This window comes from Pelodiscus sinensis, chromosome 7 (genome assembly GCF_052426305.1).
Source record: "Pelodiscus sinensis isolate ZL-2025 chromosome 7, ASM5242630v1, whole genome shotgun sequence".
Taxonomy (NCBI): Eukaryota; Metazoa; Chordata; order Testudines; family Trionychidae; genus Pelodiscus; species Pelodiscus sinensis.
Window position 1 is genome coordinate 77819061 of NC_143058.1, and position 23913 is coordinate 77842973.

At 49.0% G+C, this 23913-nt stretch overlaps 2 protein-coding genes across 2 annotated transcripts in view; one reads left to right on the plus strand and one right to left on the minus strand.

Moving 5' to 3' along the window:
* The window catches only part of CCNYL1 (cyclin Y like 1), a 52833-nt gene extending 49112 nt beyond the window's left edge, over positions 1 to 3721 (plus strand). Inside the window, exon 10 of the mRNA XM_075934369.2 lies at positions 1971 to 3721. Coding sequence (XP_075790484.1) covers positions 1971 to 2087 — 117 coding nt within the window. The 3' untranslated portion in view covers positions 2088 to 3721. The remainder of the gene's footprint in view (positions 1 to 1970) is intronic.
* Positions 3722 to 3742: 21 nt separating this feature from the next.
* On the minus strand, positions 3743 to 14258 carry FZD5 (frizzled class receptor 5). The gene has a single exon (XM_025187730.3). The coding sequence runs from the start codon at positions 13737 to 13739 to the stop codon at positions 12063 to 12065; it is 1677 nt and encodes a 558-aa protein (XP_025043515.3). The 5' UTR covers positions 13740 to 14258; the 3' UTR covers positions 3743 to 12062.
* Positions 14259 to 23913: the final 9655 nt, after the last annotated feature.

Consider the following 23913-nt stretch of genomic DNA (forward strand, 5'->3'; position numbering starts at 1 on the left):
CAAAATGTGATTTGTATCTTATGGAAGAGTGGGGCTTAATGTGTAATGTGGCTCCTTTATGATGACTGGGCATTAATTCTGAAGAGAGGTTTTGTCTGGTCTTGCAGCAAGGGCTCGTGCAGCCAGTGTGTCAAAGCATGCCTCTCTTGAGCCACATGAATACCTCCAGAAGGAAGTTGACAGAGAGAAATATAAATAATTATTTTAGAATACACTTAGCAATGTGTTCATGCCGAGAAGCACTGCTCACCTTTTGAACTTGAGAATCCTGGGCCAAGCAGAATGGGATGCTACCCTAGACAGAAGGAGCAGTCTTTGTGCTAAATGAAGGACTGTGAAAGCTCATCTGGTGTTCATGGTAGATTTTGAATGCAAGTTAATACTCACAACTGACATTCTGAGCCTAACAGCAGTAGTTCAACAAACAAATGGAAAATGACATCTTTTTTTGTGGTGTGTGTTTTTTTTTTTTTTTTTTTTTTTTACTTGCATTATATGAAGGCTCCAAGAGACCTCAATTAGGACTTGAAACGCTGTCCTGAAGTGTTTCTAATTGAATTAGTTGACACACAGTTTTAATAAGAATTCTCTGCTGGAATAAATGCAGTGTACACGCTGCTTTAATCATTAAATAAATGGAGCCTCTCGGCAGTTAAAGCAACTCAAATCTACTGTGTTGTATTTAAACAAGTAAGTCTGTCTGTCCATTCCTCTGTCTGTTCAAGGACTCTTCTTAAACGGTAAGAGCTAGTAGGACCCCCAAATTTAGTATGCAACTTCCTCTTATAACTTAAAGTAAGGTCAAGGATTTGATTTGTTCCAGGATACTGGGATGTGCCTAGAATGCCATTGTTTTTCATAATATAGAGAAGGAGGAGTCTGCTAGCAAGGATAATTATACTGTATAATGACCATGCAAGGGACCAGAAATAGGGACCCCATTAGGATAGCTGAGGGCAGAGGTGGAGGTAAGGTTCCTGGGTAGTGTGGCCCCGGCCAGCTGCCTCCTGGCCCCAGGCAGCTTGGTGGCCACACTCCCTGCTCTAAGTTCCCATCCCCAAGTCCCCATCCCCTATACCCAACCTAATTCCTGTCTCCTGCACCCCCCACATCCTGCCATTAGAGAGGGCTGGGGCAGTCCCCTCTCTCCAGGGCAGCCTGCATACTGAATCTCTCATCCCCAGTGCAATGATTTAAAAGAAGAAAAATAAATTAGGGACCCAAACAATCTCAGGTAAATCTTGTGGTACGGTACTAAATAAAATGATCATACCTTTGTTAATATTAAATTACCTGCACTAAAGCTGGGTGGATGGGTAGTATACAGTTCGGCACTGAGATCTCCTTATTGGATTCACTAACTTTGTGCTGGTTTACAAACTTCTGCAAAAAGTTATCTGGCATCAGGAAGTGCAGAGAAACACCAATCTTCTACCATACACCCTAAAAATCCTAAATGGTTCTGTTGAATATTTGTGCTGGAGGGAACCAGCAGCTGCATGTAAACGTCCTTTAAACTAGCGTCCCTATTGAGCCTCATATCCATGGCCTGGGCCCCCAAAACCTAACTGTGTAGTTTTGAGTGTAGTTTGTGCATAAACTCACATACTAGAGTTGGATCCAAGGTTGCCAATAGGCTGTAGAGGATGGTATAATATTTAAGTTACTTAGAACTGTGGAGATTGAACTGCATTTGAAAATAAATCTTCTGGGACTAATGATGGTGCTGGGAACATGGGAAAGCGTCTAGAAGATGCAGTGTCTACAGTCCCTTAATGCTTTTCCTCAACAAAAGGATTTTTTTGTAATTGCATACCCAGGGCAGCAACCAATAATTGTCATTGAAAGATACAAGCATTGTACTGTACATGCTTAGTCCATTAGCATTGCCATTTGTAAGAGCTTTCTTAAAATGTTTGAACACTTCTAATTCATGTATTCATTCTTTTATATCCAAATGTATTTTACAGGCTATCTCCAGGCTCTGTGAGGACAAATACAAAGACTTGTCAAAAGCTGCTATGAGGCGATCTTTCAGTGCTGATAATTTAGTTGGAATTCGTCGTTCTAATGCCATCCTCTCCTGAGGAGAGAGAAGGGTGCAGCACAATGAAGCCAGCATACATATGAACCAGAGGAATACCACCACTCCATGCACATAAGCCAGCAGTGATGGTGTCTTCCAGTAAAGGGAGGAAGGATAAAAAACCAACCAAGGAATCCCAGGGCCTGAGGAGCATTTTCTAGTCAAAAGATGGGACTTTGTCAGATCAGCACTCCTCCTTTTTAATGTATCCAGAGGTGCAAAAATGAGCTCCTCCCTCCCCTCCCACAGAAGTTTGCTTACTGTGTAGGCCTATAGTGGTGAACAATGAGGTTTTTAATAATGAGTAGTTTTAAATTTTAGAATTTAAACACTAACCACGTGACAATAGTTACAAATGTTCTTCCCTCTTCTCCCCATCATTCAGAATCTTGCTGCATTTGCCTTTCAGAGTGAATGCAGTGTTAACACAGAGAGAGACTCTAATGAAGTATACAGCCACTCTGGAGCTGAAATGGTAGCTTGAATAAGTATTGAAGGTTTTTGCTATTTAAAAAGCTGCTGTTTAGGGATGAGTTCAAAACCAGCAAGCTGTTTGAGCAGGATATAATGCTAACAGTGTCATCCCAGTAGAAACTGTAAAAGGATTTGAATATTTTGGTTGGAAGCAAAGAAATGGTGTTACATATTGATCAAATTTGTAGGGGCCATTCTGCATTTCTTGTGACCTATGGTGCTTCTCACTTTCTAATACTTTTACTACTGCTTTGGAAAATATGCATCCTGTATATCTTTCTGAGGCATTGAATGAGAGAGCTCTATTGGAGAAAATGTGGCAATCCAGTGATGAATAGCCTACAGCATTGCTTCTCTGAATTCTTCCTCCTCTTCCACCACAGATTTGTTGTGCTTTATGAAGTGATGTTTTGACAACATTGATGCTAAGATTATCATGTCTGTTATGGTTCCCCCAGGACTTCCTGCTTTCAGACGGGGGGGGGGGGGTACATTTGTGGTGGAACAGTAGTAGTTTAAGGATCTTGGACTCTCTGATAGAGGTAGACATGTATTCCCAATTAGCACATAAGATTTTGTTGAAATTTTTTCTTAAAAAAACAGAACCCAAATGTATAAGTTGTCAGATTTATTTTTGGAGAAGTGAATGTTGCTGTTAGTGTAACTCTGCTCTTCCTGAAGATAGAGTTTACTCCTCCAGAATGAGAATTTGGGATGGAGTTGCCTTTCAAACTTAAAAATCCTAAACAGGATAAGTATTAATGACTTTTCCTGTGGCTAGCCCTTGTATACCTCCTTCTCTGTTCTAGGTAGACTCTAGGCACTTTGACATTACTAGACATTACTTCCTAGGACAATTTTGTTCAACCCTGCTTCCATCCACGGTTCAGTAAGTTATCATGTCTTCATGTCTTTGAGATTGGGGACTTCTTTGTGTAACAATTTGGCAGCATTCAAATTATTTAAATGACACGCATAGTATTTTAAAGTTTGCAAATCTACCAGCTCCAGGCCCACAATCCTTGGAACTTGGAATTTCAGGTATTGATCACGATTCAATTTTGAAAATAATGCTACATCTTCAGGTGGTTTTTCCTTTCTCATGTTTGTATTAAAAGAAAAACTAATAATAAACTCTATTTTAATTAAAGCTAAAGGTGATTAGAGTGTTCTGTACCATTTCTGACTTTGTTTGCAAATAATTTATAAAACAGATTAAAGTGAGGACTTGGATCTGACTACTTTAGAATTTTGGCAAATCTTAGTCCTATTGTGTGTGTGATCCTCCCCAATATGAGCTGATTTTTGTTGTTGTTGTCTTATTACCTTTATTTGAAAATACTACTTAACAGCCAAAAATGATTATTGGAGGCTTGATATAGCTAGGGGTATACAGTTTGCAGTCAGCTGCAGTTTGTATATTTAAGATGAAGGAAGAGTATGATTGAATGACAACTTCATTGATTCCAGGCCCTATTTGTTAAATCTGAGAGCAAAACTATTTAAATAACTGGTAGTGATGGATAGATTTTGGTTTACATGCAAGGCGGCGGAGGTGACTGCTGCTCTATTCCTTCTTGGGAGTTTGCTTTGGAACAAGATTAGCTGCTTGTAATTTCCAGTCTCTGGATTTCAGGTTGACCTGTAACCTAATTCTTACAATTCTGTTTGTTAGTTAATACCCGGCAACCTGATTTGAACTTTCTGGCTTATGAGGTGAACATAAACACCCTTTTCTTGGGCTTGTTTTTTGTAGCACTGTACACATGTAACAGGTACCTTCTGGCACATCTAAGGAAATAATCCCCTGTGCAAGGTATTCACCATTTCCTTGACAGATAAATTAGTGAAGGATGTAATAACACAGTAAGAAAAGAAATATGATCCTGGTTTGCATGACTGATTCTAGGATGCTGTCAATAGACATCTCCCCAACAGTGTGGGGGAATCAGAAAAGAACTCACCCCAAAGGAATCTGAATCTACAGGATGTCTGGTTCATCTTTTGTCTGTGTTCCTTGTGTAGGCTCTCAAAGAAGGCTAGGATTGTCTGACTCCTCAGAACCAGATCAAAATCAGGACATGCCTTTGCTCAGTGGCACTTGAAGTTACCAGTTATCATTGCTTGTGAGGTAATGTCATGCATAATATGTGGTGCTGCAATAGCATGAAATATTGGACGGTGCATGCAGAATAGATTAAATCTGAATTCAAAAAGTCAGTTTATCTTATCAAATCTTTCTTTCTTTCATACATTAATCTGACAGATTAACAAATTGACTGGTAAAAAAGCATTCTTTCCTTTCCATCTTCCCTATATGGAAATCTGCTCTGATTCAGCAAGCTTTTGGTGACCAATCTCTATTGGTGTTGTGTGCAGTGTAGTTATAGCTGTATCAATACCAGGGTATTAGAGATTAAGTGGGTGAGTTATCTTTTAATGGACCTTTGCCAGACCTGAAGAAGAGATCTGTTTTGGCTCAAGCTAGTCTCTCATCAATAGAGGTTGGTCCAAAAACTACTTCACCCACTTTGTCACTCCAAGCTGTGGGGAAAAAAATTGGGTGCAACCTTAATATAGCAAAATACCATATATAATTTGTGCAAAATCATCTTACTATGTTCTCTGCATTTATACAGATGCTTCAGTGGTTTTTGTTTTAGGTTTAGGTGATCATAGTTGAACATTATAGATGCTTTGTCTCCTTACACTTTGCATTAAAAGCTATGGAATAAAGATTAGTTTTTTGCTGCTTCATGATGTATAAAGGCTTGAATATTTCTTAAACGCTTTCTTTACAAAGCAAGTGTTTACTACCCTGTTCTTGCAGGAAGAGTTAGTACAGCTGGCCCCGAATTACGAACGAGTCACGGACCAAACACTTGACCATAACTTGAAGTGTTCATAACTCAGATCCCATTGAGTTACATGGCGGTTGCGCTGTTCGTAAGCGCGGATCGTATTCGTAACTCGGGGACCGCATTTACAACCGCAACAGTCATAAGTGGAGGTGGTCGTACGTCTGAGACTGGCTGTAGTTGACTAGAGAACTAGTGAAATTTTTACTATTAACAAACTGAAACCTGAGCTACTGAATAGGGGAAAGTATTGTTAATCTGTTTAAAACAGTTGAATAGGAGCTGAGAAACTAGCAACATCCATTCCCCTATGAGAACTGAACTTCCACTCCATGAAGCAAAGAGGTTCGGTTTTGCATTGTGGTGTTCAGATGCCTTCCAGAGAGACTGCATTAGTGTGTTTCAAAGCGAGTCCCATTCAGTTTTCCCTCAGCCTGGTGTTAAGACTGGTGGTAGCAGTCTGCTTTTGAGAAATGTACCTTTTCAAAATGGGATTCTAATGCAGAGGATAAGTTAATTCTTTTCTGTCTCTGCGTATGAGGTAGGCTGTCAGGATAGATAGTTGTATGCATTGGGCTATGTGCACTGGGTATAGATTTTTATTAAGATGCAACCCTGTCACTTTCTAGTTGTAGCTGTGACACTCAATAGCTGCCAGCTATTTGCCCACTGCAGGCTAGTTAAAATAAGCTGAGTTCCCATCCACAAGTACTGTTAGGTGGCGTGCTTGCTCTGAGAATCCCAGCTAAAGAATGCAAACTTGCTTCAGCACAACCTTTTCCCTTTGCATACAAAAACTGTGTATTTTGTTACTATGGAAATTTGCTATGTGGACCACTTACCCATCAAATCCACTGTAAGAGGACAAGTATTTCTGCAACAGAATAAATGTCAAGGACACCCTTTCTTCTTACAAAGAAAAGGTAGCTGGCATAATGTGGGCAAGTGGAGGAGCAGAAGAGGGATTGAGGCAAGTATCATAAACTCTACCTCTCCTTCAGCAGAGGTGTGTTCCAAGCACCTGAATAGGCTTGGGTTAACTTCAAAAGTGAAGTTGACCTGGTTTATCAGAAAAGGTCCTATTCTGAGAGTTGCTGCAGGCTTTGCTCAATGGGTGAAGTGTAGATCTGAGTATTGGGGAAAACTTCACTAGAAAGGAAGTGGTAGTATCTGTTCAGACCTAATTTCCATGTAGCTCTTGTATGAAATATCCATCTTCGTGTTGCACATTCTTCCAAGTGGCATGCCATGGATCCCAAAAGGGTTTATAGAGTAGATCAGATTACACCTCCCTTTCCTTAGCATTGTCATTCTTGTCTTAAAACAGGTTTCCTTTCCTTTCTCTGCCTTAGAATAGTCATTGTACTGTATCTTCCTGTCAAAGACCATTGTGGCTCCATTGCATTACTGATGGTTTGCTTTACAGTGAGTGGCCAGTTAGGCTAATTTGTCAGTCAGCAAAGGCTACACTCGAGTTCTACGGCAGCTTCATTTTTATTATGTATTTTTGGAGGGATGCAGGAGGAGTTTAATCCAAGGTACATGAAGCTACCCTCAGCCTAAACTTAGGAACAGCTTTTTTTAGCTCACAAAATTAAGACTTTGAAAGCACCAGTTCCCTGCCAGCTCTTAAATGGTGCTGTCCAGGAGGAAGAGGTAGCAGCTTCCCTGAGATAAGGATTGAATGCACCTTGAGAGACCTAGATTAGTGATGAGATGCCTAATCATGACACTGCCAGTCCCTTGATAATGGTATTAGATTAGTTTATGTCCCTGACAATTTGCTGTCTACAGTAGCCTGCTTTATTCCCTCTTGTAGGGATGAACTCTGAGCTGGGGCAGTGCTGAATATCTGCACATCTTTTATTCACTTACATGTTCTAACTCCCCATGTAGGTCCATGTAAATCCTAGAACATGCCAGACTCTGTAAGAGGGGAAGACTGGAATAATGTAAGATGCAGTGTGCGTATTAAAGTGTGTAATTAAAAGGTAGAAAGTGAAGTTGCCCTGATTTATCAGAAAAGCTCCTGTTCTGAGAGGTGCTGCAGGGTTTGTGCTCAGTGGAAGTTGTGGATCTTGACACAGGGCAAGATCAGTCCCTGTGACAGTCTTATTTACACTGATGGAGGCTGGCCAGACAGCCTTGTAATTAAAAGCTTCAGCGGGGTAGCCGAGTAAGTCTGTACAGGATAAACTTTAAAAACAACAAATAGTCTAGTAGCACTTTAAAGACTAACAAAACATGTAGATGGTATCACGAGCTTTTGTGGGCACAGCCCACTTTTTTCAGATGACGTTAGAAAAGGTTCAGAGAAGGGCAACTAAAATGATTAGGGGTTTGGAACAGGTCCCATATGAGGAGAGATAAAAGAGACTAGGACTTTTCATCTTGGAAAAGAGGAGACTGAGGGGAAGTATGATAGAGATATATGACTGGTGTGGAGGAAGTGAATTAAAAAAAGTTATTGACTTGTTCCCATAATATAAGAACTATAATATATGGAGATACACCATCTCACAGAACCGGAAGGGACCTTGAGAGATCAAGTCCAGTCTCCTGCCCTCACAGCAGGACCAAGTACCATCCCTGACAGATTTGCCCTGGATCCCTAAATGGGCTCTCCCCCCCGATTGAGCTCACAACCCTGGGTTTAGCAGGCCAATGCGCAAACCAGTGAGCTATCCCTACTGCCCTAGGAGAAGCCACCAGATGAAATTAATGGGCAGCAGGTTTAAAAGAAATAAAAGGAAGTTCTTCACACAGTGCAGTGTCAACCTGTGGAACTCCTTGCCTGAGGCGGTTATGAAGGCTAGGACTATAACAGGGTTTAAAAGAGAACTAGATAAATTCGTGGAGGTTAAGTCCATTAATGGCTTTTAGCCAGGATGGGTAAGGAATGGTGGCTAGGGTGGTAAAACCCTAGCCTCTGATTGTCAGAGGGTGAAGATGGATGGCAGGAGAGAGATTGCCTGATCACTTCCTGTTCGGTTCACTCCCTCTGGGCACTGTCGGCAGACAAGATACTGATCTGGATGGACCTTTGGTCTGACCCAGTATGGTCATTCTTATGTTATGTTCTCTTCCTGCAACATCTGTGAATATTTAGACTGAATCCTTGCAAAATGAGATGCTTTCTCTTGTAAAGGAAGATTGCTATGGTCTGTCTTTTGGATGACGTGAGTCTGCACCAAATATGAACATAGCATTGAGACTGGCATGCATACCCAGTTGACTGACACTTGCTAGACTGTTAATTGGTAAGTACCAAAGGACAGGTGTACAGTGCTTGTTTATTGCTGGGCAAGGACCTGGCATTATTCCAAGTCAAAAGACCAGTAAATTTTATAGTAAGAGCTACACTCAACTATAGGATGTAACCTTGAACAGTCAGGGCAATGTATTTTACAGGAGCTGCTATGGATACAAGCCAACAGCAGCGGTTGCCTTTAAACCAACTCTTGCTCTATCAGTATGTGTTTTTAAAAAAGTCACAGATCAGACCTAAGCTTTTCCTTCAGCCCTCCTCTGTAACATTTCCTTACAAGGCTTTGTTTACAACCTGTGAAAGGACTTCTGGTGGGATTTCACTAGCTGCATTCCTATTTCCTGCTGGGAAATGTGACATGTTTATTATTTGCATAATAATGCCTAGAGTCCCTAACCTGGGAATAAGGCTTATTGAACTAAAGTCTGTAGGAGCAGGACTTATTTCATTGCCGCATGGCTGTACTCATCACATCTTTCAGTGCCTCCTGCTGGTAAGAAAGGGGAAACACCTTCCTCCAGAACACTTATTTCTCTCCCTCAACCATTATTTAATGTTTTACTTTGTTCTAGGAATAAAAACAAAAGTAGACATTTTCTCATAAATAGCTACCTTCCATACATTTTTCTTCAAATAAAATCTCAACTTATCTTCAACTTTACACAAAATAGAATACATACAAAGATACTTTTTTAAAGGAAAAAAGGCATCCACATTCAGCAACTGCAGTAGGTGAAATATAACGTGTGCAACTGTCGGCCACACCAGTCTGGGCACAAAATAACATTTCTTTACCAATCACCTGATTTTAATTGCTACTGGTTACAGTGCTGTTGATGAAAATTTGGAGCCTGAAAGCTGGGGGTAAGTAATGTTTGAACAGTTACAATTTTCTGTAGCAAGGATTTGTCACTAGGCCAAAAGCTATCTTCACCTCTGCTTCAACTATGCTCACGTTTTTCAATAGTCTGCTGTTTGCAGCTGATTTAAAGTCTACACCAAAGCAGTTACACTTGAAGAAAGTGTTCATGGTATTGCATGAAGCATGTCTAGCCACTACAGCAAGACACAAATAACACTGGCCATGAATTTGACCAATGTAAAATGAGTTATGGAACAGTTCTATACCCCACAATTTGCCCTGATGTAACAGGACTAAAGCTGCCTTGTAATGAGAACAAACCCGTGTCAAAACTCACTATAACCCTAGTATATACAAACCAGATTCAATAGTACAATTATTTACAAAGTGTAAAAACAGGCTGCAAGTGTGGTCCTAGGTGAAGTACTGTATACTCGTTACATTGCAGGACCTGGTCCCACTGTTGCTGCTAATCTGTGCTGGAGGAGTTTATTGCCAAGTAGAGGGCTGGAAAATCAGGGCTTTAGAGCTTTTCCCCCTCCCTTCCTCTGCTGCCCACAGAACAAGAGGCTGCTGCATGCATGGTTGCAGGTTACTTAAAATACCTTGCTGCTGCACACAGGGGCTGTGTCCAATTCTGTGCCTGGGGCTGTTTTGTTGTGAAAATTGATGATCCAGCTCTGAGCAGTGAGGGTCTTGCTGAGTGCTCACTGATCAGTGCCACTACTTTACAGTCCAAAAGCAAGTGCTGGGCTACTGCCACAGTTGTGGGTGCAAACGCCAGGTGGACTTGGAGAAGTTATTAGGTGTTGGCTGGCCAAAAAGAGAAGAGAACCCCTGTAGCTTTGTTCCCAAACTTATTCTCTGGGAGTGGCAGTAATTCCTTAGCTGTAGAGGGAAAGGAGGAGGGGTACATTGCTCCTTTGATAAAGTTGGCAGTTCCTGTTTCTTGCCAGCCAGGAGCTTGAAATCCATTTCCCTGGCCTGAATAAAGCTGAGTGCCTTGTTTGGCAATAGTTGCTTCCTTCAACCTCGAAGGCCTGTGAATAAAAGCACACTGCACCCACCTGGCCAGCTTAGTGAGATGCAAGTTACTGCATTAGTCAGTCTAGCAGTTGTGTGGGGAGGGGAAGCAACCCATCAACCCCACTGCTGTACAATGCTCACTTAGCAGGGAGAAACTGCTGCCAGGTTTCAGTGTGTGAGAGTATTTCTCCCTCTTACAGGTGTAACAAACAACACTGGCCAACTGCTGCATCACAGCTGTGGGAGGGGGTTGCAGGAGCCTGGTCTGTGATACAGCTGTGAGCTTAGGTAGTCTGCACTTGCTGCTTCTTGGCCCTCTCTGTTTCCAAGGGGAGCTAAAGGCCTGGCCCAGCCCTAGGTTACTTTTAGTCCCATTCAGGTGCAGGCATTACCTTATTATTGGTGGTAAATCACCCAGGCAGCTGATACCTGTGGTTTGTACACTGCTCCTGGCTATCCCCTGCTACAGGTACTGGAGAGCTGGGTGCCTGCAAGTTGCCCTGTTTAAAGGCAGCATGAGAGTAGGGAGACTGGTCAAGGAGTCCCTGCTTCTGTGTGTTTCTATGAGGCCAGGCTCCCCAGCCTGTTGTTGCTGTCTGGTTGCTCCTCATGGTGGGCAAGTACTTGAGCTTCCTAAGAGGACTAGGACTCAAACCTAGGCCTCTATACTCGCGAGGTAAATGCTCTATCCCCATAGCCACTCCACACCCCTAGCCCACCTCCAGGGCATCCCTAACCCTGCCTCCCTAATGCAGGAGCCAGCTCTCTGTGGGGCAACTGGTCTTGGCAGCAGACTATGAGCCTGCTGCTTTTCCTCCTTTCTGGCTCAGGCATGGCCTGGCAATGCTGGCAGCAGCGGCGGTGGCCTGGGCCTGCAGCGGGAGCACCATGCCGAAAGCGCCGGGGGTAAGGCAAGAGCAAAGCCACATGCCCTCGGGAGGGAAGCCAGGCCAGCGCCCCTGATGCGGGCGGGCTCTAGGCTAAGGGGAGCTTTGCAGCCCTCGGGAGGGCCTGTCCCCTCTCGAGCTTTGCCTGCCTCGCGGGGCACCCGAGCTGGCGGCAGAGCAGCGCGCTGGAGCTAAAGCGGCCCCGGGGAGGCTGCGGGGGGCACAGACCTTCGTCCTGCTCGCTGGAAATGGGGCGCCACGGCCGGCCGGGCCCTACGCGCAGCCTGAGCAGCCTCCAGCAGCGGGGCCGCCTCCCGCGCCCGTGAGGACGCTTCGTTTGCTGACGGCCACGTGCGCTCCGGGGGGCGCTACCCCCGGCGGGGGGCTCCACCAGCGACAGGCTCTTCCGTCCCGCCCCGGCAGCCCGGGGAGGGGCCCGGCGGGTCCCTCGAGCCCCTTCTCTCGCCGCCCCGGCCGCAGCGCTCGGGAGGGGCAGGCAGCCGCGGGGCGGGGTTTGCTCCCCTGTGGCCCCGGGCCCGCATCAGGCGGGAGCCGCCAGGCCGGGCTCGGGCTGAACGAGCCGCGGGGCCGGGCCGGGGCCTCACACCTGCGAGAGCGGGGCCGGCTTGTGGCCTGGAGCCGCGGCCCCCGCCCGGCCGGTGAGCGCGGAGCCGGCCTCGCCCCTGCGGCACCAGCGCCCCGTGAAGCGCCTCCAGGAGTCCAGCGTCTTCCCCGACCAGACCCACACCCCCGAGGTGATGCCCACGGCCAGGCTCATGAAGTACTTGAGCATGAAGACGGCGTAGTCGGGCCGGGCCCGGCCGGGGTCCCCGGGGCAGGCGCAGGTGTGGGCGCGCTCCCAGCTCTCCCGGTAGTGCTGCTCGTACGCGTAGCACGCCACCACCAGCGAGGCCGGCACCGTGGAGAGCACCGTGAAGACGCCGATGCGGATCATCAGCTTCTCCAGCTTGTCCGTCTTGGTGCCCCCCTGCTTGATCACGCTGCGGATGCGGAAGAGGGAGACGAAGCCGGCCAGCAGGAAGAGGGTCCCGGTGAAGAGATACACCACCAGGGGGGCCAGCACGAAGCCCCGCAGGCTGCCCAGGCTCTGGTTCCCCACGTAGCACACCCCGGCCACCGGGTCCCCGTCCACCGAGCTCAGCGCCAGCACGGCGATGGACTTGACGCTGGGGACGAGCCAGGCGGCCAGGTGGAAGTACTGCGAGTAGCCGGCGATGGCCTCGTTGCCCCACTTCATGCCGGCGGCCAGGAACCAGGTGAGGGACAGGATCACCCACCAGATGGAGCTGGCCATGCCGAAGAAGTAGAGGAGCAGGAAGACCGCGGTGCAGAGCGCCGGGCCCGTGGTCTCGTAGTGCACGTGCCGGTGCTCCTGGTTGCAAGCCACGCTGGCGTGACCCGCCACCAGCCGCACGATGTAGCCCAGCGACACGAAGAGGTAGCAGGCGGAGAGGAAGATGATGGGGCGCTCCGGGTACCTGAAGCGCTCCATGTCGATCAGGAAGGTGGCCACGGTGGCGGCGGTGGAGAGGAAGCACAGGATGGACCACAGCCCGATCCAGAAGCTGGCGAAGGTCTTCTCGTCCTGGGTGAAGTAGGGCTGGAAGCAGGGCACCGCGCAGTTGGGCACCTGGCCCGTCTGGATCTTGCTGTAGAGCGGGTGGGACTCGCGGGCGATGGGCACGAAGGGCTCGGTGCACCGGCACACTCGGCCGCAGTCCGCGCCGCTGCCCGGGCTCAGGCTTCGCTGGGGCCCGCGGGAGGAGCGCGTGGGCTTGGCCAGGGCGGGCGGCGCGGCGGTGGTGCTGGGCTCGCTGCGGTTGTAATCCATGCACAGCGTGTCCGGGTCGCCCAGCGCCGGCAGCCGGTCGCAGCTCATCCTCTCGGGCCAGGCGAAGCCGTACTGGCGCATGAGGGGCGAGCAGCCGGCCTTGGCCCGCTCACACACGGCGCGGCAGGGCGGCAGGGGCTTGGCGTAGTCCAGCAGGCAGATGGGGGTGTAGACGCTGCACAGGAAGAAGCGCAGGTCCGGCGAGCACTGGATCTCCACCAGCGGCCAGAACTGGTGCACCTCCAAGCCGGCCTCGTCCTGCGTGTCGTGGTTGAACTGGTTGGGCATGTAGGTCAGGTTGTAGCCGATGCCCTTGCACATGGGCACAGTGATCTCCTGGCACACGGGCGCCTTGGAGGCGGCGGCCACTAGCAGCGGGAGCCGGAGGAGCAGCAGGCTCAAGAGCGCCCGGCCAGGGCCGACCATCCTGGGCAGAGCGCGCCCTGCGCCGATCGCGGCTGTCCCGGGGCAGCAGGCGAGCTCGGGCAGGCTCGCCAGGAGCTGCGAAGTCTCCCCCCAGCGGGGTCCTGCGGGCCCGGGCGCGCCCTCCGCTCCGGCCGCTCCCTCGGCAGGGCGGCACTCGGCTCCCGGAGAAGTTTGGCAGCGGCACGCCCGGCCCGAAGGGCACAGCCCGCCCTCGGGGGGCGGCTCGGCGCTCAGCCCCGGCCAGGCTCCATGGCCGCGGGCAGCCACCTGCAGCGGAAGGGGAAGAGGAGCGCGGTCCGGAGGGGCGTGCAGGGCATCAGGCTGCCCCGGGCGCCCAGCACCGCGTGGCCCCCAAGCGGCCGCCGCCGCTGCCCGGCTGCGCTCTGTTGGCTCCGGCCCGGGCTCTCGCTGCAGCCGGCCGGGCAGAGTGGAGTTGGGGACTCGGCCACCTGTGCTCAAATGCACAGGCTGCAGCCCCGCCCCCCGTCGGAGAGCCACGCCCCTCTGCCTTGAGCCCAGCCTACTCCCACGGTGAGTCCCTGGGGGGTTCAGCCCCTTTTCCCGCTAGGGCCCCACCTCTAAATCCGTTGAAACAGTCGGGAACCCTCCGCTTGCAAAGGGACAGCCGCTGCCCTGCAGCCCTTCCTCAGGCACAGCACCCCCGGCACACTGCTCCCTGGTCCCTTGCGCTGGCTGCACAACACCACAGCGCCGTGGCTGTGCATGAGACTTGCAATGAGTCTCTGCAGCTACCACAAAGCTCAATAGTAAACAAAGCCTAGACACCGGTAAATCTGCACCATCACAGCAGCTGTCACAGTCAAGACTGTCGGTTAATTAAAAACAATTCTAGGCTGTGCAAGCTGATAGTGCTTTTTACAGGATTTTAGGTGTCCTAATAATTTTATTTGATAATATTTCAACATCTATAGAAGGATGTTTGAGCTATAGTTCACTTCCTGCCTCTACACCAGCTTGGTGATAAATGGACTGGGAAATGGAGCTCATTGAAACAAACCATTTCCCACCACACCGATAAGTTAAATTGAAGAATGGGAACAACATAGAAATAGGTGTTCAAAGCACAAAACTTAAGAAGTGCATCAATAACCTACTCAAGCGTACTCTGGAGGGCCCAATTGCTCACTAATTTATACATTTCATTAAAAATAACTACCAAAACCTCACAGTTTCTCCAGCTTCCACTATAAACAGTAGTTCTCACTAAAAGGATAAGAAAATGTACCAGGGACATATTTATAAACACCTTGTCCTAGCTCCTTTGTGTCTACTTGTTAATTTTTTTCTGTGTCCCTCTTCCTTGACTTGCTGATCTCTGGGACTCTCAGCTAGCTCCTTCTGGTCCTGCAGAGGCCCTGCTGCTCTTTCAGCTGCAGTGCATGGCCCTAACAGACAGGCCAGCTCACTTTCTTTGGTTTAAAAGATGCCTGAATAGCTCCCAGTTTTGCTTAGACACCAGACCATGGTTTATGAACGTCTAACACAGGGACACAGATAATTACTGAATGGGGAGAGGCTATGTCTATACTGCACCGGTTTTGTGCAAGAAATATGCAAATGAGGCTAAGCGTGGAATATCGCTGAGTCTCATTTGCATAATTAATGAGCACCTGCTTTTTGCGCAAGAGGCTTTTGCGCAAAAAGAAGACATCTATACGGCTCCTTTTTGCGCAAAACACCCTCTTGCTCAAGAGCTGTTCTTCCAGGAAAAAAAATGCAGAAGAACGGCTCTTGCGCAAGAAGGATTTTTTTGTACAAAAAGGAGCTGTCTACACGGCTCCTTTTTGCACAAAAGCCTCTTGCGCAAAAAGCGGGCGCTCGTTAATTACACAAATGAGGCTCTGCGATATTCCACACTTAGCCTCATTTGCATATTTCTTACGCAAAATGGGTGCAGTATAGACATAGCCCCAGGGAAGAAGCAGATATTGAGACTTACTATCCCCCCTCATCTCCTCATTTCCCACCCTTGAAAGGTGCAATGTATTTGTCCACTCCTTCCATTAACTTTTCCCCCTTCACCCACTGAGCACAAGAGATGTAGGATTTTGGCATGTAAGAGGAAGCAGTGGGAATTGGTGTGCAGCCATGGCTCTCAAAAGTATTATCTGTGAACCACTAGGAGTCCATCGTGGGCTGCGGGGTCGGGAGGCACCCCCCTGCAGCAGGGAGCCTGCCTTGGCACGCCAGCCCTGCTCACTAGGGCAGGAGGTCCTCATGCGCTGGACTCAGCTTACGTAGGTAGGTAGCTGGTAGACTGTGGAAAGGTCTGCACTGAACAGGGTGGACCACAGGCCAAAACATTTTAGAACCACGGGTGAACAGCAATGATATCATAAAAAGGCCTAACTAGCTAATCAGAAGGTGGGTTTGGACACACCGTGCAAGCACAGAACAAGCTATACATTCTCCACTCTCCTCTCCAGGCCTCCAGTTAATAATCTGACTGTTCGCCACCTATTTTCCCTAGCAGTCTGCTACTCAGCCCACTCTACACTGAAGCAGAAAGAACCAGAGCAGGAAACAAATAGACGGCATGTAGGATGCAAAGGCTGCTCTGTGTAACTGTGTCAAAAAGAGAGGATGATGCATGTAAACAGCCCTTCCTTAGTTAAGGGGTAGGGGACGGTACTTATGTCAAAGATGCAGTAATGACAGTTTGGCTGGAGACTGAGTCACTGCAGCTAGGGATGTCTTGGGAGTGAATCCCTGTTGAACTGGAAGCCTGTCTCAGGAAGAGATCTCCTCTTGTTACAGTCTGAGTACAGTACATCCGATTTCACTCTCACTTCTTCATCAACAGACACAAGCTCTGATCTGGGACCTGTTGGAGACCATGACAGAACTCCCCCTGACTTCAATGGTACATGGATCAGCCCATATTTTTTCCCTTCTTGGTGAGATTTTAATAGTAAGAATCCTGCCTGTTATCACCATTGACTTGGTGATTTTGTAAAGAAAACGTGTAGAAAGAAAGCTAAACTGAATTTTGTTTTCAAATTGAATAAGTTCCTTCAAAGGAAGTTAACTTTTATTTTTCCACTCATGCGTCACCTATGCATTTTATTTGTACACATTTTTCATGTTGGCTTAATGCAAATACAAGCGTTCATCTAGACCAGAAGTTCTCAAACTGTGCTCCGAGAATTCCATTCAGGGGGCCTGAGGAAAGGTTGTTTCAGGGTTTTTTTAGGAAACACTTTTATCCAAAGCCCTTTACAATAGTTAGCTAATGGTACAAACAATATTTGGAAAGATCATTAAGTGGGCCACTGAGACTCTCTGCAATTTTCAATTGGTCCATGAAAAAAAAAGTCAGATTACCAAAATAATCAAGGTACATCACTTTATTTTCATTTACTTCTTATTGCTTATAATAGAGGAGGAAGAAAAAAAAATGGGAGAGGCAGGAAGAGTGAATGTTCTTTTTCTTGTCTGGTTCCCGGGGGGTCCCCCCAAAATGAAGCTGAGCACAGGGCCCCACGAACTCTAAATATGCCACTAAATAGACAGAATGCACATCCTTGTCTTGGCACCTGATCACCTTGCCAAAGAGCATAAACCACAAAGGGTGCTTCTCAATAGTGTTGCAGGCGCTGTGGATCACAAGGGCCATTTCATTGACATTAATGTGGGATGGCTGGGAAAGGTGCATGACGTGTGTATCTTTAGGAACTCCTGCCAGGGTATGGGCTCGTATTCTGAAAGCTTGAATATGAAGCTTCCTTCCTAGACTAGAAAAATTACCATCAAAGCCATTGAAATGCTAACAGTGATCCTTGGAGACCCAGCCTACCTGTTGCTCCCATGGCTCATGAAGCCGTACACAGGCAGCCTAGACCGCAGTAAGGAGCAGTTCAACTACAGGCTGAGCAAGTGCAGAATGGTGGTAGAATGTGCGTTTGGACATTTAAAAGGAAGGTTTCACAGTTTACGGACAAGAGCAGACCTCAGCAAAAGCAACATTCCCATTGTTGTGGCAACCTGATGTGTCCTCCATAGTATCTGTGAAAATAAACACAGAAGCTAATCTCTTAGCATGAAAGAATGTCTGCCCAACACAATATACATGTGTTATGTATAAGGCCAAAATTATGCTTTTAAGCACCCACTATTCAGCAATACAGCACTGTAACAGGGCAGCTGCCCTGTACTGGCCCCTTAAGAGCCAAACCCCAGCCTGGAGCAGGCCCGGGGAGTTCAGCCCAGCTGGGCGGCATTGGCCAATTAAGGCCCAGCTGGGGGCTATAAAAGGGCAGGGCTGCTTCAGCCAAGGCAGTGTGAGCCTGGCTGCCGGGGGAGCAGGACGCTCTCTGGAGCTAGGGCAGGGCTAGAGAGTTAGGCTGGGCCAGGGCGCTCGGACAGCCGGCCAGCCTGCTAGGCCTGCAGACAGGCCTGCTGGAGAGACACCAATCCCCCGGAAGGGGGGCTCAGAGCGAGTGACTTGGGCACTGCCGGAGGGCAGTGTGGCGAAGAGAGCAACACGACTAGAAGATTCCAGAGGGGAAACGCCACGTGAGCGGAGGCCTGTGCGGGCGGAATGGACTGATTCCGGGGACAGATGACGGACCCCTGCTACGGTGGTGAGTGACCCCCTCACAAGCACAGAGATCTTAAGGAGGCAGCTAAACTCAAATTAGTGGCAGGCATGGTAAGGAACAGGCTGGGACTTGCTCTTTTGCTTCTGCTTTGAAAGCATGTGCAACGCAATGGCTGCAAGTAGCAGCTCTCAGCTGTGCAAGCATCTGCATTTGCAAAGGAGGGCCATAGTGGCATGATGTCAGGGCAGGGTATGGGCTCATGTGATCGTCATGTGTTGAGCACCTCCCACTTGCTGGAAGAGGGCGACTTTCCCTTCCCACAGGAGCCTGCAGTGGGGAAAGGGGGGAAGCAGCATGGTGGCAAGGCAGGGGTTTTAACCATGCTTTGCTTGGAATGAGCAAATGGAGTTGTACTGCATTAGTGGTATCAGTCACATAGCTTCCCTTGTTTCAGCCAGGTTGCCATGCACGATGTCAGTCTTGTCCGCATCACACAGAATGACAGGACGTGGATGCTGACTGTGGCCAAAAGCCTAGAACTTCAGCATGGAAAGGTCAGAATAAGGCAGCCTCCTCCGAAACCTTGTGCAAAGTATGTCTCTGAGAGCTTTATGGAGATGTGCTCAGAGGTGTCCCACTCCATCTCCAGACATGTTAAACTGTTCTGGGGAGCCCCAACTGTATAGGCAGAGTGGCCACCACACTTCACACCCAATTGCTTATGCCCGTATAAGTGGTATGTAGCTGCTCATAGAAACAGCATGTTTGCAGCAATAACCCAGACTTGTCTTCTGGGGTGACTGCCTCAGCTCCTTTATTTTCACTGCTGGGTATCTTTGATGCACCCTTTCCCCACCATTCCCTAGGTGACCTTGGCATAGATATCAGCATTTCTTTCGCTGCTTCGTAGTTCTGCTTGAAGAGATTCCTCTCCCCGTACAGTAATGAGGTCAATGATCTCCTGCATGCTCCATACTGGAATTTTTTTGCAACCATGGACATTTATGGTTGTACTGCTGAGGTGTGTGGCTTGCTCTTAGACCTATTCACCATGCTGGCCACACAGGAAATGAAACTCAAACTTTCCCAGGGCCTTTTCTGTGCACCTGGAGAGCAGCCAAGTTGAAAGTGTTGGCCAGAGCGGTCATGTTGGGGCGCTGGGAAACACCTCCCAGAGGTCAAGAATGTTGACTTTCCTAGTCTGCACTCCCCTGAAGTTGACCATGCAAGGTGGAATTTACTGTTGCGCCTTAGGAAGTGGGCCTGTTGAATCCCAGTTTTTCAATTTCAATATGAATCTGATCCTTGTGGAAACCTCCTATAGAATGTAACCAGAATGAAACCAGTCCAGTGCTAGAGACACTGACCAGCCTAAGGTCTGAGAGAATTCCATTCCTCTAGAAACGGGTAACATGGTTATGGAATTCAGAGCTCTGTAGTTAGCAGTTATAGAAAGGAGATTCTCTGTTCATTTTGACAGGGCAATTCTCTGAGCTGGTGCTATGGTTCCTTCATGTTGCAGCCACTTGCATTTAAAAACTGAATGCATTTTTCATCATTATTGTAATACTGTTGGCAGTTTGGGTTTACGCAGGGCTCAACACGCAGCCCACGGGTGGGAGCCAAAACAAAAAAGTCGTCAATATAACGGTTTTCTGTTGAGGTGCGTTTTAGTAGTTAAATTCCTGGACTGTCATTGCTCATGAAAAGTGCTGTCACATGGGTAGAAATCAGGTAAATGTTGCACTTTATTAATATCAGCAGAACTGACTTAAATGGGGCTTGTGTGTTGTGTAGTCTTGCCTGAATCTTTATATTCATGCCTGTCAGTGTGAATGAAACTATTTGCATATATTTGCATATATATTTGCATGTATATGCAACCACACTTAAGTTGCAGCCCTCAGCATGTGCTGAGAGTATTATTGTGGGCCCCAGGGCTTCCAAAGTTGAGTAGCCCTGGTGTAAATGGCAATTTGCAGCTATTGTAGCTGGTTGGGAAAAAAAGGAGGAAAATGCAAAAATTGGTCCCTTTTTTGGTTATTTTAATTTTTCAAAAACAATGCTAGTAGGGATTTAAAGCAAAGGGGGCCTGTCTTCAAAGAGCTTACAACCTCATTAATGGCTCATACTTTCCTTTTAGTTTCCTCATCTGTCTATTGCATCTCATTGAATGCCATCTGTGTGCTCTTTGGGACAGGGACCTTTGCTATGGGTTGGTTCGGTGTCTAACACAATTGGTCATAATTGTAATCTAAATAATCATCTGGCGCCCTGATTCTGCAAAACTTTAGCTGCATGTGTGAGTGAGGGATCAACTACACTGGATCAACTAAATAACAAAACTACAACAGGTATGTAAATACCAAGTCAGGCCTTGAGATAAGGGGAAGGATGGGGTGAAACACTAGAAAATGAAAGCGTATTGTTGCTTCTAGGAAAATTGATTCATGAATGCGTTCAGAGTTTAAAGGTAGGAGGGGCTGTGCACTCTGATCTGTATATCACAGACTATTGCATTTCATCCAGTTGTCCCTGGACTGAGGCCAATAACTTGTCTGACTTGAGCCAAGTGTCCCTGACAGGCTCGCAGCTTTGACATCGCTAGATGGAGAATCTACCACTTCTATTGGTAGCCTATTTGTATCGTAAAGTCTCTTACTTTGTATTTCCTCCGAGCATGGCGGTGAAAGCAGCTGCCTGACGGAACATGGGCTGGAGGCGGCGGGCGGGTGAAACGCTGCACGGGGGCGGAATGACAACGGGCGCCTGGCCAGTGGGCAGCGCGTCGCGCTTCGGGGGCAGGTGCGAAGCGCTGTCAGTGAGCAGGGGCTTTGCTGAGGGTTAGCGGCGGGGTGGAGGAGTCCAACGACAGGCTCTGCAGCAAGCGGGGAAACTCGTCTGCCCCCCTCCCGGCCCCGGAGCCCTTAAAGGGGCACGGTCTGGCTACGGTGCCCGTGCCAGGTGCAAGCCTGCCAGCACCCAGCCAGCAGACCCTGCACCTGGCATGGCTCGAGCCAGCCACCCGCTGCCCCCCAGCCCTCCGCCTCTTCCCAGGACCAGGCTGGTGGCTCCCGGGAGCCTGCCCGGGTCTGCAAGAGGCTGGTCTAGTGCGGAGATCGTGGACCTCATCCACGACCTCCGCACTAGGCACAGGAAAGTGGCCGTCTAGGGCAGGAGAGCTGCCAGCTTGGCCACCCAGGAGCAGGTGTGCATGAAAATCAAGGGGGTCCACTGAGACCCCCGACCCCAAGCCCTGAGCTTACAATGGCCGTACTGGGTCAGACCAAAGGTCCATCTAGCCCAGTATCCTGTCTGCCGACAGTGGCCAACACTAGGTACCCTGGAGGGGATGGACTGAAGACAATGACCAAGCCATTTGTCTCGTGCCATCCATCTCCAGCCTTCCACAAACAGAGGCCAGGGACACCGTTTCTACCCCCTGGCTAATAGCACTCCATGAACCTAACCTCCATGACTTTATCTCACTTCTCTTTAAACTCTTTTCTAGTTCTAGCCTTCACAGCCTCCTGCAGCAAGGAGTTCCACAGGTTGACTATTTGCTTTGTGAAGAAGAACTTTCTGTTATTAGTTTGAAGCCTGTTACCCATTCATTTCATTTGGTGTCCTCTAGTCCTTCTATTATGGGAACTAATGAAGAACTTTTCTTTATGCACCCTCTCCACACCATTCATGCTTTTATAGACCTCTATCATATCCCCCTCAGTCTCCTCTTTTCTAAGCTGAAAAGTCCCAGTCTCTTTAGCCTCTCTTCATATGGGATCTGTTCCAAACCCTTCATCATTTAGTTGCCCTCCCATCTCCCACGCTCTCTCTTCCCCTCTCCCACCTCCTTTTCCCAGTCTCCCCGAGGTTTGTTCAATAAAGAGTTTCTATTTCTGAACACACGTGTCCTTTATTTTGTACGTTAGGGAGGGGTAAGTGGAAGGAGGTGAGGGAGGAATGGGGTACGAGCCCCCGATGGGGAGGACTGGGCTGGGTCTGCGGGCTCCTCGGGGTGGAAGCTCTCCTGAAGCCCGTTGATTGATCCCGACCCGGATGGTAGCCTGTGGCAAGTGCAGCCGGGCTGATGGCCGAGTGCTGTGATGTGCCGAGTGTGGGCACTCAGGGCACTCCAAGCCAGGACTGCTTTGCAAGCGGGGAACCCTGAGAACTGTCTGTCCGGAGTGGGGGTCGGGTCCCTTTAAGCACAGCCCTCGGCTAGCCTGAGACAGCAGCTCCACGCTCTAAGTCCTAATCTGATGCCCTGCCGGCACTGCTTCCAGCCAGCCTTAACCCCGGTTCAGGGTCCACTCAGTGTGGACATGCTAGTTTGAATTAGCAAAACACTAATTCAAACTAGTTTTTAGGTCTAGATGCGCTAATTCGAACTAAGTTAGTTCAAATTAGCGCAGTAGTGTAGACATACCCTCGGTGCCTTTCTCTCCTCCCCCCCCCCCCTGCACAAGCCCCTCCCTCCCTCCCTTCCCCCCCCGCACAAGCCCCTTCCTTCCCCCTCCCTTCCCCCTCCCTCCCTCCTTCCCTTCCCCCTCCGCACAAGCCCCTTCCTCTCCCACCCCTCCCGTTCCCCCTAGTTTTCCCCCTCCACTACGTTCTGCCTTCCACTTTGCAGGGCCTGAGTCTGCACTCGGGCCCTGGACTCCAAATCTGGAGCTTCTAGGCCACACCAGGCTGAGCACTTTTAAATTCCCGGGTCATGACATCATGTCACGCCCGGGCGTCCTCCCTGCCCACCTGCGAATGCTGCACATGGCAGCGGCTGCACCTGCACCGAGAGCCGTGCACAGCAGGGCCAGGCCGGGGCTGAGGGGGATGCTCTGGGGGCAGGGTGGGAGGATGCGCGGGGGGGCAGGGGCCGTCAGGTGGGGGCCGGGGCCCGCTCCAAGCAGAGCTGGAGGAAAGACCCAGCTCCACATATTGCTGGAGCAGGGCCCCGGCTCTGAATAGTAACTTGCCGCCCATGGCGCCTGACACGCTTCCGGGTTCAGGGAGCGGGGCCCCTTTAGGCGCAGGGCCCGATTCGGGGGAATCGGCCTAAGGCCGGCCCTGCCCCCTCCCCGGTGTGAGGTTCCTATGGGGCCTAGTGCTTTCCGCCTGTACCCTGCCACTTCACCTGGGGCATGGGGATTCCCTTAACCACACTCCCATGCTCCTTACAGGCCTGGGGTTTCCCTCCCCCCACACATACACATGCTGCTTCACCAAGGTCTAGGGATTCCTTCCCTCCCCATAGGGCTCCTCACAGATCTAGGGATGCCCCCCTCCCTCCCCCCATGCTGCTTCTCTCAGGGCCAGAGATTCCATCCCTCCCCCTCACGCAGCTCCCACAGGACCTGAGGGTGCCCCCTCCCCACAGTGGCTCCTCATGGGGCTTCGGGATGTGCTCCTCTCAGGGCCTGGGTATTACCTCCCCCCATGGTGCCTCATGGAACCAGACCATGCCCCCCCCTCATGTCACTTCTCTCAGGCCTAGGGATGTCCTCCTTCCTCCCTCCCTCCCTCCCATCTTCTGGCCTAGAGATTCCCTCCTTCCTCCACCCACCAACCATTGAGTGACACACTTGAGCAGCACGCTGGGTAAACGCGCTCGT